The sequence below is a fragment of the Siniperca chuatsi genome, linkage group LG11 (genome assembly GCF_020085105.1).
Source record: "Siniperca chuatsi isolate FFG_IHB_CAS linkage group LG11, ASM2008510v1, whole genome shotgun sequence".
NCBI lineage: Eukaryota > Metazoa > Chordata > Actinopteri > Centrarchiformes > Sinipercidae > Siniperca > Siniperca chuatsi.
This window is the reverse complement of record NC_058052.1, coordinates 10480997-10493667: the sequence shown is the minus strand read 5'-3', so window position 1 is coordinate 10493667 and position 12671 is coordinate 10480997. Positions and strand designations below refer to the sequence as shown.

Sequence of the window (12671 nt, the reverse complement as noted above, 5' to 3'; positions counted from 1 at the left end):
TGTTTTTGATTTTTATTTATATATATATATATATATAAATAAAATTATAAGGCACTCGGAGAAAGTAAAACTCAAAAATATATAAAGTCTCTTTGTTAATCCATTGTTTTGTCAGTGTATTGTATTTGAGATTGGAATTTTTAACTTCATCTACAACACAAGTGCATCGCTACTAAAGAGTGTATCTACGACTAAGATATGAACAGGAGTAGAGATCCTCTTTTGAGACTTACTGTCCTTTTTTTATCAGCAGACAGACACATCAAGATCGACCTTGGCTCAAACAGCCAGTGTGGTATGCTGGGAATTCAGCACTTTAGACATTCAAGATTGTAATATCTTTCTATTCTCTCCCTATTTTTAACTTCAAGACATGTGATGGCCATGTCAGGGAGCCATTCTTTATGACTGCAGTCATTCAGGATTGTAGAGATTGTGCTGTCAGTGTCTTCATAACTTTGCAGAAGCACATCAAAAAAGCATACTTCAGAGTTGTAGCCTATTAAAATTCATATTAAGGAGGGGAGGTATAATGTTGTGTAGTTCAGTGGGATGCAGAATTGAGCTGGAGTTTGACAGACAAAAAGCAGGGTGTATAAGTGGCATGAAGACAGGGATCATTAATCAACAGACAGCTCTCCTTGGCATTGTAAATCACTGCAGTGCCGAAGGGCATCATCTGGCCCCATCTCCTAATTTCAGACATTCATGAGTATGTAGCGTTATCTCTTTTTACAGATGGGATGAACAACCGATATGTACCACTTGTTTTGTTTATTTGCATCATCAACAATCATACACATTCGTTGGTCTCCCAGCACTGTAGCACATAAACACAGGACATGAACACCAGTTTGCCCAGCCATTGTCATCAGCAGACAAGCCTGTGAATGTTTATCCTACACCAGAAAAGATATTCAGTAGCACAGAAAATCAAAAAAATCTGTCTCATTAAAAAGAACAAGTAAAACGAAATAACAAATTCTATTACAAACCAACATCAGTGCAATTCTGTAGCATATACAGTATGCTTCTGCAAATACTGATACTGTATGATCACATTGGGAGGGAGTGCTCAGCAGTTCAAAGTGCACAGCGTTTTTTAACAAAGAAGTAAAAGTCCATAAGATAAACAGCTTCTAACACTGAATCAATCATTGATCTTTTTGCTGTAAACAAAACCAAGGAGCCAGAACAATTAGTAATACATGTTAGAAATGAAATGGAATAGTTCTGCTGCCCATGCTGTACTGCAGTGCAGACAGATTTAGATAGAAAACCAAAGAAATCTTTCACTCTACCATGTAGTGGTGAATGGTGATCACTTTTTCACTGTAAATTTTCACTGTAAACATTATGACACTGATATTAACAAAACCTCACTGGAGTGACTGAGATGAGTGTAGGTGCAGAGCAACATGCTACAGAGAGATACTGTAGGGGTTATGTGTCTCATATCTGGTGCTCCCTAATCTAAGACCCCTCAAGCCCTCTCTAAGTGCCCCGTTACTAGATTCAAAGAATCAAAAAGCTGCAGATTAAATTGAAACCACTCAAATACAAATGCCTAATGAAGTTTTATGTTGATATTAAATACCACACAGCCTTTTTCACTTCCTTTATAATGTTGATGGTCCAGACTGAGTAATGTCATGAAATTCTCATCGTAGAATGTGAAGTATTGCTGCTATATATGTGCTTTCTATGCAAGCATAGAAATAATAAACATACTGTAGCATATTCATCATATAAGATATCTTTGTGGCCAGCATTGGCCACAATTGTGGCATCATATACATTTCAGAATTTACATATATTCATATATACATGCACATCTAGTGCAAGATATTTTTTATCTTTTAGGACTTTTGTTCATCTGCGTATTCGGACAATCCAACATCTTGAAACATATATCTGATCCTACTCAAGTGGAAATTAAAAGCACATAAGACCCTTTCACAGGTCTGAGATCAGATTTCTTTGAACGGTAGTGACAAAAAATAAATAATGCAAAGTGATGCTATACACAAAGTGATAATTTTCTATTTTCCATCAGTGGACTAAAAACCAGTCAAATGTGTGCAGGGGTTGTCAAGCGTAGAAGATGAGCTCTGGAATCTGTCCCCCCTGCACCCCAGTGCCGTTAGTGCTGTCCGAGGAGCACTGGAACTGAAATGTAACTTTCCCACACTGCACCTCTGTCATCCCCTCCTGTCCAAAGTAGCTCAGCTCGTTCCCATCCAGAACCACACTGGCAGTGTAGAAGGTGTCAGGTTCGATCTGGACTGGATACTCAAACCAGACTGGGAAGGTGTTGCTGGAACCATCAGAGAAGTATTTGCTGAGATTTTGTCCCAGCAGTACTCCTTGACGTTTTAACTCAATCTTGGCACTGTATTCTGCTGAGCCACAGCTAGATCCATACAGTCCAAACCCAGCGATGAAAACTCTTTTATCCACTGCAAACTGTATACTGTCACATCGGCCCCGATAACGCCACTGATTGCTTCGGTAGGCACAGGATTGGAATCTGTGGCAGCGCTGGGGTGTCAGGCCCTTTCTAGGCTGGCTGACAAACTCCAGCTCAGGTTTCTTGGCTGCTGTGTACCACAGGAAGATGTCATTGGTCTCATTAAGCGTCAACACGCCCGACTGGGCTGCTCCATTGGCAAAATCATCCAGAGCCATCGTAGGGATACGTATCAGGTACATGGCCTTGCCCAAAACCTTACGCTTGTTATCAGTCGACGAGGTGAGCTCCTGTCTCTGGCACTCAGCCTCAGCCCAGTTGAGCGTCGCCTCAAATACCACTATCTCTTTAGCATTGAGTGTCTCACGCTGTAGGATACTCTCCAGGGTCTGGGCGTCAATGTCGCAGAAGCCCTCCGAGCGTAACGCCAGCTCGGCCTGGGCATCAATCACCTCCCAGCAGCGCTGTGTCAGCTCTGGCTCCTCGAACAGGCAGCTCTGAGAGAGTAACACGCAGGCGTTCTTGGCACTCAGGCTGGTCTCCAGGAAGTTGACACAGGCACGTGCCAGGTGAGGGACAATGTACTTCTTGGCAGCATAAAGGGTGGCCAACACTGTGTCAGCGCTCAGGTCAATCTCATCACAGTAAATGTACCTGTTGACGTAAAAATGTGACTTTCTCAGCTTTATAGACAACAGATCAAACACCACAGAAATGACATGCTAAACGACATGGTGTGAGGGTGTTTGTTAAGAAGATAATTATATTGTAAAAACAGACTAGAGGTCATGATAAATATAACAAAAATATCTTTTTTAGTTGACTGTGGTTGAAACTGACTGATATTTCAGGATTGTAAGCAATAGCATTGCTGCATCTGTTCAAATCCTTGTTGGAAAACAATGAAATGAGATTCTTAAGAGTGAAATCACAGTGCAAACTAATCAAACCTCCTACACTCTTGTCTACCACCTACTAGAGCCCGTCTGCAAGGGCACAGAAAACAAAACTCAGAAATAAAAGTGATGGAGGAACAGCAAGGATGAGGTAGAGAACAATATGGAGTGATTCAGCGTGAAAAGTAGAAAGTATAATGAAATGAAAATAGACAGATATAGATTCTATCTCTGAGATAGAAGAAGAAACACTTAATTTCATTTGTCTGGCAGGGCAAGTGCTGAACAGGTGCCAGAGATAGATATACACTAGTTTCATCAACATTGCTTTTTTCACCAACATCAAATTGAAATTGCAGTTATGTACATAAAGATGACATTATTTATTTAAAAAGGGCATTGTAATATCACAGAACAGAGCTAGTTGAAGCAAGTACTCTATGTTGAAGAGTTTAGACAGAGGAGAATCCTTACTTCAGCATTGCCAGAAATGCTGCCGGTTCCACATCTGGAATATGGATTTCATCGTTGTTCTCTGCCAGTTCACCATAAAACATTGCGTGGAACACTGAGCTGCCCACAGCCAAAACATACTGTTGGAAGAAGAAGAGAAAACAAAGTGAAAAGAGAAATGAAAACATGCTGTAGTTCATCTGTGATTTCACTGGAAACCACATGACATGTAGTAACACTCGGTAAGAAGAGAAAGACTATTTGAAATGGGAATTGTACTAAATGCAATTTGTTCACATGTAGCTCTTACGCTTTAAAAAAACACAAATCTCTGCATGGATATTGAACAATGCCACAATTCTAATCACTGGAGAGATTGAACCTGTTGAGTTTCTCACATAATGAGCAGTGCTCAGCCAGTTGCTATTTCCCCTGAGGACAGGAGGCAGATGAATGAACAAAATTGCCTCTGATAAAAAAAAAAAAAACAGGAAATCCTAATAACACAATTGAACAGAGTGCAGCATAAGTTGAATTTACTGAAATTAATGACTTATTTGAACTTCTGATGAAATCAGATGCAACACAATGCTACTAATAATTTCAGTAATAAGCACTGTATACAAGGCTATGAATTGTGTAATTATACTTGAGTACATTCATGTTTTAGGTCTGTGTGTGCAAGTCTGTGTTGTGTGTCTGTGTGCAGCTCAAGTATGTGTAGGTGGGTGTGTGGGTGGTATAAATTTTCTCTAAAAAGGCACACAGACTTCCTCTAAATTAAATTGCAATGAACCAAATCTAAAATAAACCCTTTATTTGCAATGAACCAAATCTAAAATAAACCCTTTATTTAATTTTGTTGTTGTTACACACTGAAATTCATGTTTCTTTTTTCATAAACAGAGGTCAGCTGAAAGACATGTTCATTTCATGTAGATTTAGAGACAAGTATATAAATACTGCATATTAGAATAAGATTAGTCTCACCTCTTGACCCATTGTATTTTACAGATGTTCACATAAATTGACTGCTTTTAGCTGCTGGCTGCATCCTCCATCTTGTAAGGATATAACTTTGTAAATTAAATCATAATGCATATCTGAATTCCTGCCAAATGGACACAATAAAGATTGCTGCCCTGAATGTCATTATATTCCATTGGCTTTATGTCTCAGCATAAAGTACAGTCAAGTCATCCTCAATGTCCTTCCATAACTGCTTTCTATAAATGCACAGTGTAGTGCACTGCAGCTACCAATCATAGATCATAATTTGGGTCCATTATAAAGAAAAAAAAGTGTAGATGTGGAATGGATAGCCAAGCCAAATTCATGATGCAAAATCATTTCCCAGATTTATGTTATAATCATATTCAAACAGAGTGGACACAATGATGTGCTTTTAGATGAGGCACATGATCTAGGCAACTATAAACCTTAATCAATCATTTATGTCAACATCTTGAAAAAGTAATGAGGTCAGAGGGCGGATTAAACAAAGAAGTCACATCGACCTGCAGGTTAGAATTGGCATAAACAGGATAAATATGGGCCCACTTATAATAATCGTAGCTATTTATAGCAGATTCATTGTGCTGTCATTCCAAAATTCAAAAAGATAATCAAGTAAATGAGTACAAAAGTATTTCTAGGATGTGAGATGTAGCGTTGACCTTACTCTATGCATTATCATTGTAACTGTGTGCTCTTGGATGTGTTTGATTAAAAGTTGAGTAATTGCAGAGCTGTCTCTGAAAAGCAGAGCTAAAGTAGAGACAAAGGCGATCCATTCAGTGTGAGATGACTGCTGAGGAGGATATCCCTTCCGCCTTTGCTCACTCTGTGCCTCTATCCTTCAGCCTCATTTACATAAATAATTGAGGACTGTCTCGAAAAGACACATGGTGCGGAAGTGAGAGTGGAGCACAAAGGATTTTAGTTCCATTACTGCTGGCAAAGAGGGAGATTGTTTTTATGCTGATATGAACAACACTGGGTCGGGCTGGCTGATTGCTTGTTTGTTCATTTCCTCCCTGCTACTGTGATTTTACTAGTTGATGAAATTCTTACTCTGTGTCCTGGCAGCCGCTGGGTCCTTCCAGGCTGACCCACCACAAAGTGAACATCTGCCATCAGCTCATTGTTGAACATTACTGAATTTCTAAAAAGGGAAAGAAACAAATAATCAGGTGAAAATTGAGTGAGAATTTTGAATATTTTACTCTGTTACTGTTTTTAGAAGAGAAGAAAAGAGGAGAAAAAGCATAACGTGGAGATATTTTGGTGAGATTAAAGGAGGATCAATGCACATATGTGAATAATAACCAATAATGCCAATTAGTCACCAGAGTCTTTAGCAGAATTACAAGCTAAATTAGTAAATTACATGTATATTTATCTTTTCTGCTACTCTAAAAACAAGAGTTTTATGATTGTATAAAGTGTCCTGACTGCTTCAGGCAAAACTAAATACATTTTATTGATTTAAAAGTCTTACATAGCACACTAAAACACAAAAGTGATTTCAAAGCTCAGTCATTTTTCAACTTAAACTCTTTATATCTACATAAAGACATGCAAACTAGACAATGAACTGAATGGAAAAACCCCACTGTGAAAGAATGGGACCAACAATAAAGCTGTGTTCATATATTATTGAGTAGTGGAACATGTCACAGGGGTGGGTAAACAGCCCCATGATGTTCTGGAGAGACAACAAAGCCAGGTTGCAAAGCACACATTTAGCTCTGGACAGCTGGGGTCTTTTATTGAAAGTCCAAGGTAAATATTTTGCTTTTAGTACAGAGCAGCCTCTGCCTGTTGTACATATCAAACACACCCGGTGCTTGTCCACCCTCTGTTATGTCAGAGCGGCAAAGTCTGCAGGAGCAGGAGAGGGTGTAAACCGAGGTACCCCCAGCAGATTGAGGGCAGGGCAGAGGGAACACCCACCCATTCTCTCTCTCTCTCTCTCTCTCTCTCTCTCTCTCTCTCTCTCTCTCTCTCTCTCTCTCTCTCTCTCTCTCTCTCACACACACACAGAAACCTCAATATACATACAAGAGTAATTTACCTTACAAGTGTTTTGTGATGCATTTTTAGATTTAATGGAGGTTCCATTGAGACAACTAGTAATTAATATGCAGTGGAACATGCAGTTCTTATCTATTGAACTTTTTTGAAATTTTCTAATTGAAATTTCAAATTCATCTTCACTGAATGTGATGTTGCTGAAAACAGCAGCAGTAATGACTCCTGATTCAGAAAGAGGCTTGCTGGTTGTACCTACCTTTCTCTTATAGTGGAGTAGAGTCCTTGCCAGTTACAGTTCTGTATGGTGTTGTTGTTGTTGAGGTTCTGCTGCTGGTACTGTTGCACTGTGGTGGTGCATGCCGGCTTTTTGGTTGGAAAAATGTCCGCTGCCATCTTCTTCTTCTTCTTGCTCCTCAGAGTGATTATCTCATAACAGACTGGGGGCAGCTTGGAGCTGCCACTGGCATTCCCTTTCTTGGAGCTTTTACTTGACTTACTTTTCACTGACTCGGGAAGCATTAAGAAGAAAGTCAGACATTTCATATTCCTTCCCTTGGCATCGACCATGAGTGTGTTCAACTGCAGAGCAGTGGGAGTGCATGCAGAGAAGACATTAACCAGGAGCAGGCAGGTGCGAGGGAGGACCAAGGGGGACTTTGGAAGAGGACAGCAGAGACTTGAGCTTGTTCTCAGCAGTGCAGTAGTCCAGTACGAGGTTTCACCTTTTGGGAACTAACAGAACAACTCTCTTGTTTTGCCCGTTTTCTTCACTCCTCGGAAAAGGCGGGATCAGACTGGTGAGCCGAAGGCACGTTTCCTGTGTGAAGTTTGATCTGCTGATGGAGAGGTTCTTGGGGTTTCCATCCCTGCTTGTCCAGAGTGATGGGATCAGCTCTTCAAATCACTTCTTTTTTTCCTCTGCTCCCTTGCTTCTCTCACTCACTGCTTTGCTGAGTGTTGGCCTGACAGCCCCAGATTTAGTACAGCTGCAGTGGTCCTCAGGCAGGCAGCGGTGTTAACTCAATTCCTTTCATTTCCCACTCTTACTCCTTCTGTGCTTCTCTTCCCCTTTCAGTCTCTCTTCATTTGTGGATCTGCCTTTTTCTCTCCAACACTTGTCCTTTTTTCCCCATCCCTCTCCCCCATGGAACAGAGTCATCTGCGGGATGCTGTAGCCGTGGATGCTGTGTTGCTCTGTTCAGCCACTCGTTCTGCTGACTACAGTGGTTGAATGGGAGAGCGCAGAGGAGATAGACAGCCCCCCCCCCGCGCGCCCGCCCCTCACCGCACAGTACACGGCTCCCTCCGTAGCTCAGCCAATGGCAGCGCACAGTATTCATGATTGGCTAATGCAGCCTAGTGCAGCACATGCTTGAATATGCAATAGTCAACGTCTCAATTAAAGTGACAGCCATGCCCCATAAGAATGATATATTCATTTACAGTTTTGCTACCTGTGTTTGCTTTACCTGGAGCCACAGCATTCAGTTTGCACTACAGTATATATAGACTCCATGTTATAATTCAAAAGGGCAATGCAAATTTACATGCTCTTTTTAAGGGCAGAATTTGCTTAATTCATGCATCCTCTGACAATCATACTTCAGTGAGCTTATAAATGTATACATACAGTTGAACTTGCAATTCATTGTCTTTGCTGCTTTGATTGGAATTATGACCCCTAAACAGTTTTGCCAGTGCAAAACCTTTTCAGATGCAAGTCCACATATGATTTATAGACAAATGTCAAAATGAACGTTATACATAAACTATTCTTATACTACTAGAATTTTAAAATGTAGCATATTGCAATATGCTAATATTCCTGTATCTTTAAATATTTTAGATTTGAATGAATATCCAGTTTTTGCATATTAAATATATGAAATTGCTGTGAAATACCATAGACGTTTTCTCAGAGCCTTTCTTTTGAAAAGCCTGCCACTTCCACTCCCAACTAAGACTATGTGCTTGTGCTTAAGCTTTCTTGTTAAGTCATCTCTTCAGGAGAGTACATGGGGCTATAAATGTAATGCACTCTTTGCACATTGTATAATGCATACGGTTCCTTTGCTCCTCTTGTCTAGTGGTGCCTGTGTGGGTATTCTATTTAAAGTGCTGTGATAATTTAACTATTTGCTGGTGGTGGTTTAAAATGTTATCAAATTCTGTGATATTTGATATGGTAATATTACCACTGCGCTTGTGTACCTTGATAATAGTATTGTCTTAAGCAGCACTATTAACTACTATTAATAGTAGTTCATTTGCGTACTATATCATATTATATTTTTAAGAGTGAAAATTAAACTGACAAAAGGAGCAGGATGAGGTGAATAAATTTAATTGAGAAAGTCTTCCTTGAACCACTGTCACAATATTGATTTTTCCATAAACCCTAATTAACTGTCTTAGTATTTGCTGCACTGAGGAGCATTAGCCCACTAAGCTCCCTTTTACAGTGTGTGCTGTAGAACAGAGAAATTTGCTATGGTAACGTGAAGCCAACATTACAGGGCACCATACTCTCAAATTGCAGGCCACTAGAGATGTTACCTTGGTAACCACATCCACTAGCAACAGCAGGACATAAATGTAGTATACAGACATAAAACAATGATGATAGTAAAGGAAAAGTCCTAATATAGTTCTGCATCTTTTTTTACTTAACAGAAAATCCTTAATTTTGATAGAAATGTGTGTTGTGGTTTTTCTGTTATTCCACAGCAATCCAGTGTCATTTCTAACTACTAAATTAAAATTGCAATGTTGAAGAAGCAACCTTGATAACTGGTGACAGAATACACATGTTAAACCAACAGTTTTGTGATTTATGTGGCATCATGGTCTAGTAGCCTATATGATAAATAGGATGTTATTATATATCACTCTGCTTTCTTTAATCGCATTTTCTCTCCATTCATCAGCAGAAAATGCAATCTTGTTATTCACACATTCAGAGGTAGGAGCAAGAGGAGGAAGTAATGATGGTGTTGTCACAGCGTCAACATCACCTTTGTCTCACACTTTGTCATCACATAATCACACATTTTCACAAAAAAGGAAAACATTAGCATGACTGTAGTAGCACAGCAATCGGCATTGTGGTCGACAAACACTGTTAGTCGTTAATCACTGATGATAAATTCATGCAGAAATTAACACATTTATACTAACCATTTTGAGATAGTGCTCAACATATCTCAACTGTCATTCTTTTATGATTTTGAGATAATAGTACTAAAACTGTGAACTTATAGTACCACAATACTAGATCATTTTATTTTCTGACGCAAGTACACAGTTGAAATATTTCCCTCGTATTTTAGTGTTGTGTATTAACTTCAAAAGGTGAAGTTAAAAAGCAGCAGAAGTACAGGTGTGCCTTTGTTGATTGCTTCTTGATGACAGTACTCAGTGAAACACCTTTATCTTCAAAGTAGTTATACGAGGACACCTTCATCTTTTAAGAAGTAATTGCAGCCGGTGTGAAATACATACAAGCCAGAAAAGGTAGAAAAAGTAGAAATAGTCAGGTACCTCAAACGTTAAAGTTACTCTGTATCTCTGCCTTGTTCACACCAGCATATGCTTGTTTTTATCATTTGCCAACAAGCTCAATGAACTTCCATGTAGTAAGTATTGTATAAAAGATTATACATCCTCTTTCAGGATTGATGCATAATAGCTAATTCATAAATAATTAGATAATTTTATGTAATAATTTTATTATTTACTGTATTTTCTCGTCAGAATAAAAAAATAGGCATTAGTGGCTTTCAGGCAGTAAATTACAGTATAACTACTGGCCTGTTCTCACAGTACTATAAGACATCAGTTTGTAATAACAAACAAAAAATTGAAGTGCTCGATAGTTTTTCAGTGTAAAAAGGCCAATTAATGAAAAGAGGTGCAATCTTAATGGGGTTTGGTAGGAAGAAGTCAATTTTCTCCAAAACCCACTGAATACTGAGGTCATTAGTTATGTTGTGGAACTGCTTGCCGTTGTGAGTTTGAGCACAGAGATGCGGCCCTGCGTAGTGGCAGACCTCTTCTGCAGAGAGACACCTGCTGAGAGGCTTGGCTGAGCACAGCGGATGAGAGAGGAGGCTGGGAAATGATCTGTGATGCAGGCCTGGCACACGGAGGCAGGGACAGGATCCAGCAGCTCGTCCAGTGCACCCCCCCACACACACACACACACAGCCGCCTGCCCTCTCCGCTGCCACCATTAAAGCAGGCAATGGCACCTGACAGGTGGAAGGGGCAGAAGTTATGGCGTCTGCCCAGAGACGAGGCTTAGAACTCCTCAAAAAGAGAACTGTTAGTCAGCAGGGTCTGGGAGAGAGCCGGCAGTCATGCACAAGAACAGAGTGAGTGTTTGTGTGTGTATCCATGTGAATGTGTGTGTGTGTGTGTGTGTGTGTGAAATTAAGTGTCTATAAGCAAGTTAATGTGTGTTTATGAAACTGAACCTTGTGGTTTATCCAAACTCTTTTTTTTCTGACACAGCACTGTTTCTCCATTTTTCTTTCTTCTCGTTCACAGAATAAATTTAGCCAATCGTCTCAGATTTTGCCAGCCTCAGTTGTATAATCAGCTTGTCAGAATTTTAATAACAAGTTTGAGCAATGACAGGATAAACATTTAATTAGAAAAACCAACATGCATTTTTAACTATGTCTTGTCCAACAAACGGCCTAACACACTTTAACTGACCAGAGAAGACAACAACACCATAGATGAGATAGCCTCTCCTTCGGCTCACAATCAATATGTCAGTCAGAAGATGTATGGGGTAATTTTACTTGCCTAGAGAGCACAGAAAAGCCAGAGTCTGTAGGAGGGCTGCAAGAGCCACAAACTTTTTCAACCTTTTGTAACATGGCACACTTCCCCCACACATGCACTATCTAGCTAATCTATTTAATCTATCTATCTATCTATCTTGCAGCTGTGCATTTGTATGCGTGTGTGTGTGTGTGCGTGCTGCTGAGTGTGTGGACACAATAATGACAGGGTAGAGAAGACCTTATAACCCCAGCCCACCACATGGCCACGCACTGACTCCCACACTTTTTGTCATTGCTCACTCATTGCCTCTCTCTGCTGTCATGTAAAACTTATTCAGATAATATTCAGTGTGATTAAATGTTTTGATGGTATGAGGTGCTCTTTGCAGATGTATTGCATATTCTACTCTGTGGTTAATTCGGTTTATTTGTTTGAGTGTAGTTTGATACCCCCCTAAAGGAATCACAGATCTTGAGGGTCTAGTGTAGACCATCGACCGTGGTAGTCCAAGCCTGTTCTTGGTTTGTAAGTGCTTCACCTATTAATTGCACGATTATAGTGAGAGATAACTACATTTATATAGGCAACTCGGAAACCTGGAAACCTATTTTACAGGACTGTTTTATAGATAATTGGGGATGGGGAAATGCATACATATTGCATCTCCCACACGGGACATACAGTTACTAGGATCTCTCCTATCCTCTTTCTAATTCTACTACCATCCAGATCAATATGTGATTCATAAATTGCAAACTCTTTTGGCAGCAGACTTCCTCTGGAGTCTGACTGGGACGATATGCTTCTTTACTAATTTATGAGAGTAATAAAGTACTACTTTATGAGCCCATATCGTTCATTAAAATCACTGATGTTGAATGTACTAAATAACATAACCAACATTGATTGTCCTGCAATAGTAATCCAGTCTGGATGCAGCTTATCTCCTTTGCATAGATCACTGAGGCAGATACAGAGCTCTGCAGTGGAAATGCTTAATGTTCTGTTGACATGAGTTTTGA

At 39.7% G+C, this 12671-nt stretch overlaps 1 protein-coding gene and 1 long non-coding RNA gene across 3 annotated transcripts in view; one reads left to right on the top strand and one right to left on the bottom strand.

The window, feature by feature from the left end:
- Positions 1–12671, top strand: part of LOC122883993 — a 91612-nt gene that overhangs the window by 51015 nt on the left and 27926 nt on the right. The gene's annotated exons all lie outside the window — the stretch shown is intronic.
- Positions 758–8093, bottom strand: btbd3b (BTB (POZ) domain containing 3b). Its single transcript, XM_044213240.1, has 4 exons — positions 7112–8093; positions 5893–5983; positions 3841–3959; positions 758–3124 (listed from the first exon to the last, which is right to left on the bottom strand). The coding sequence occupies exons 1-4, from the start codon at positions 7420–7422 to the stop codon at positions 2092–2094; spliced, it is 1554 nt and encodes a 517-aa protein (XP_044069175.1). The 5' UTR covers positions 7423–8093; the 3' UTR covers positions 758–2091.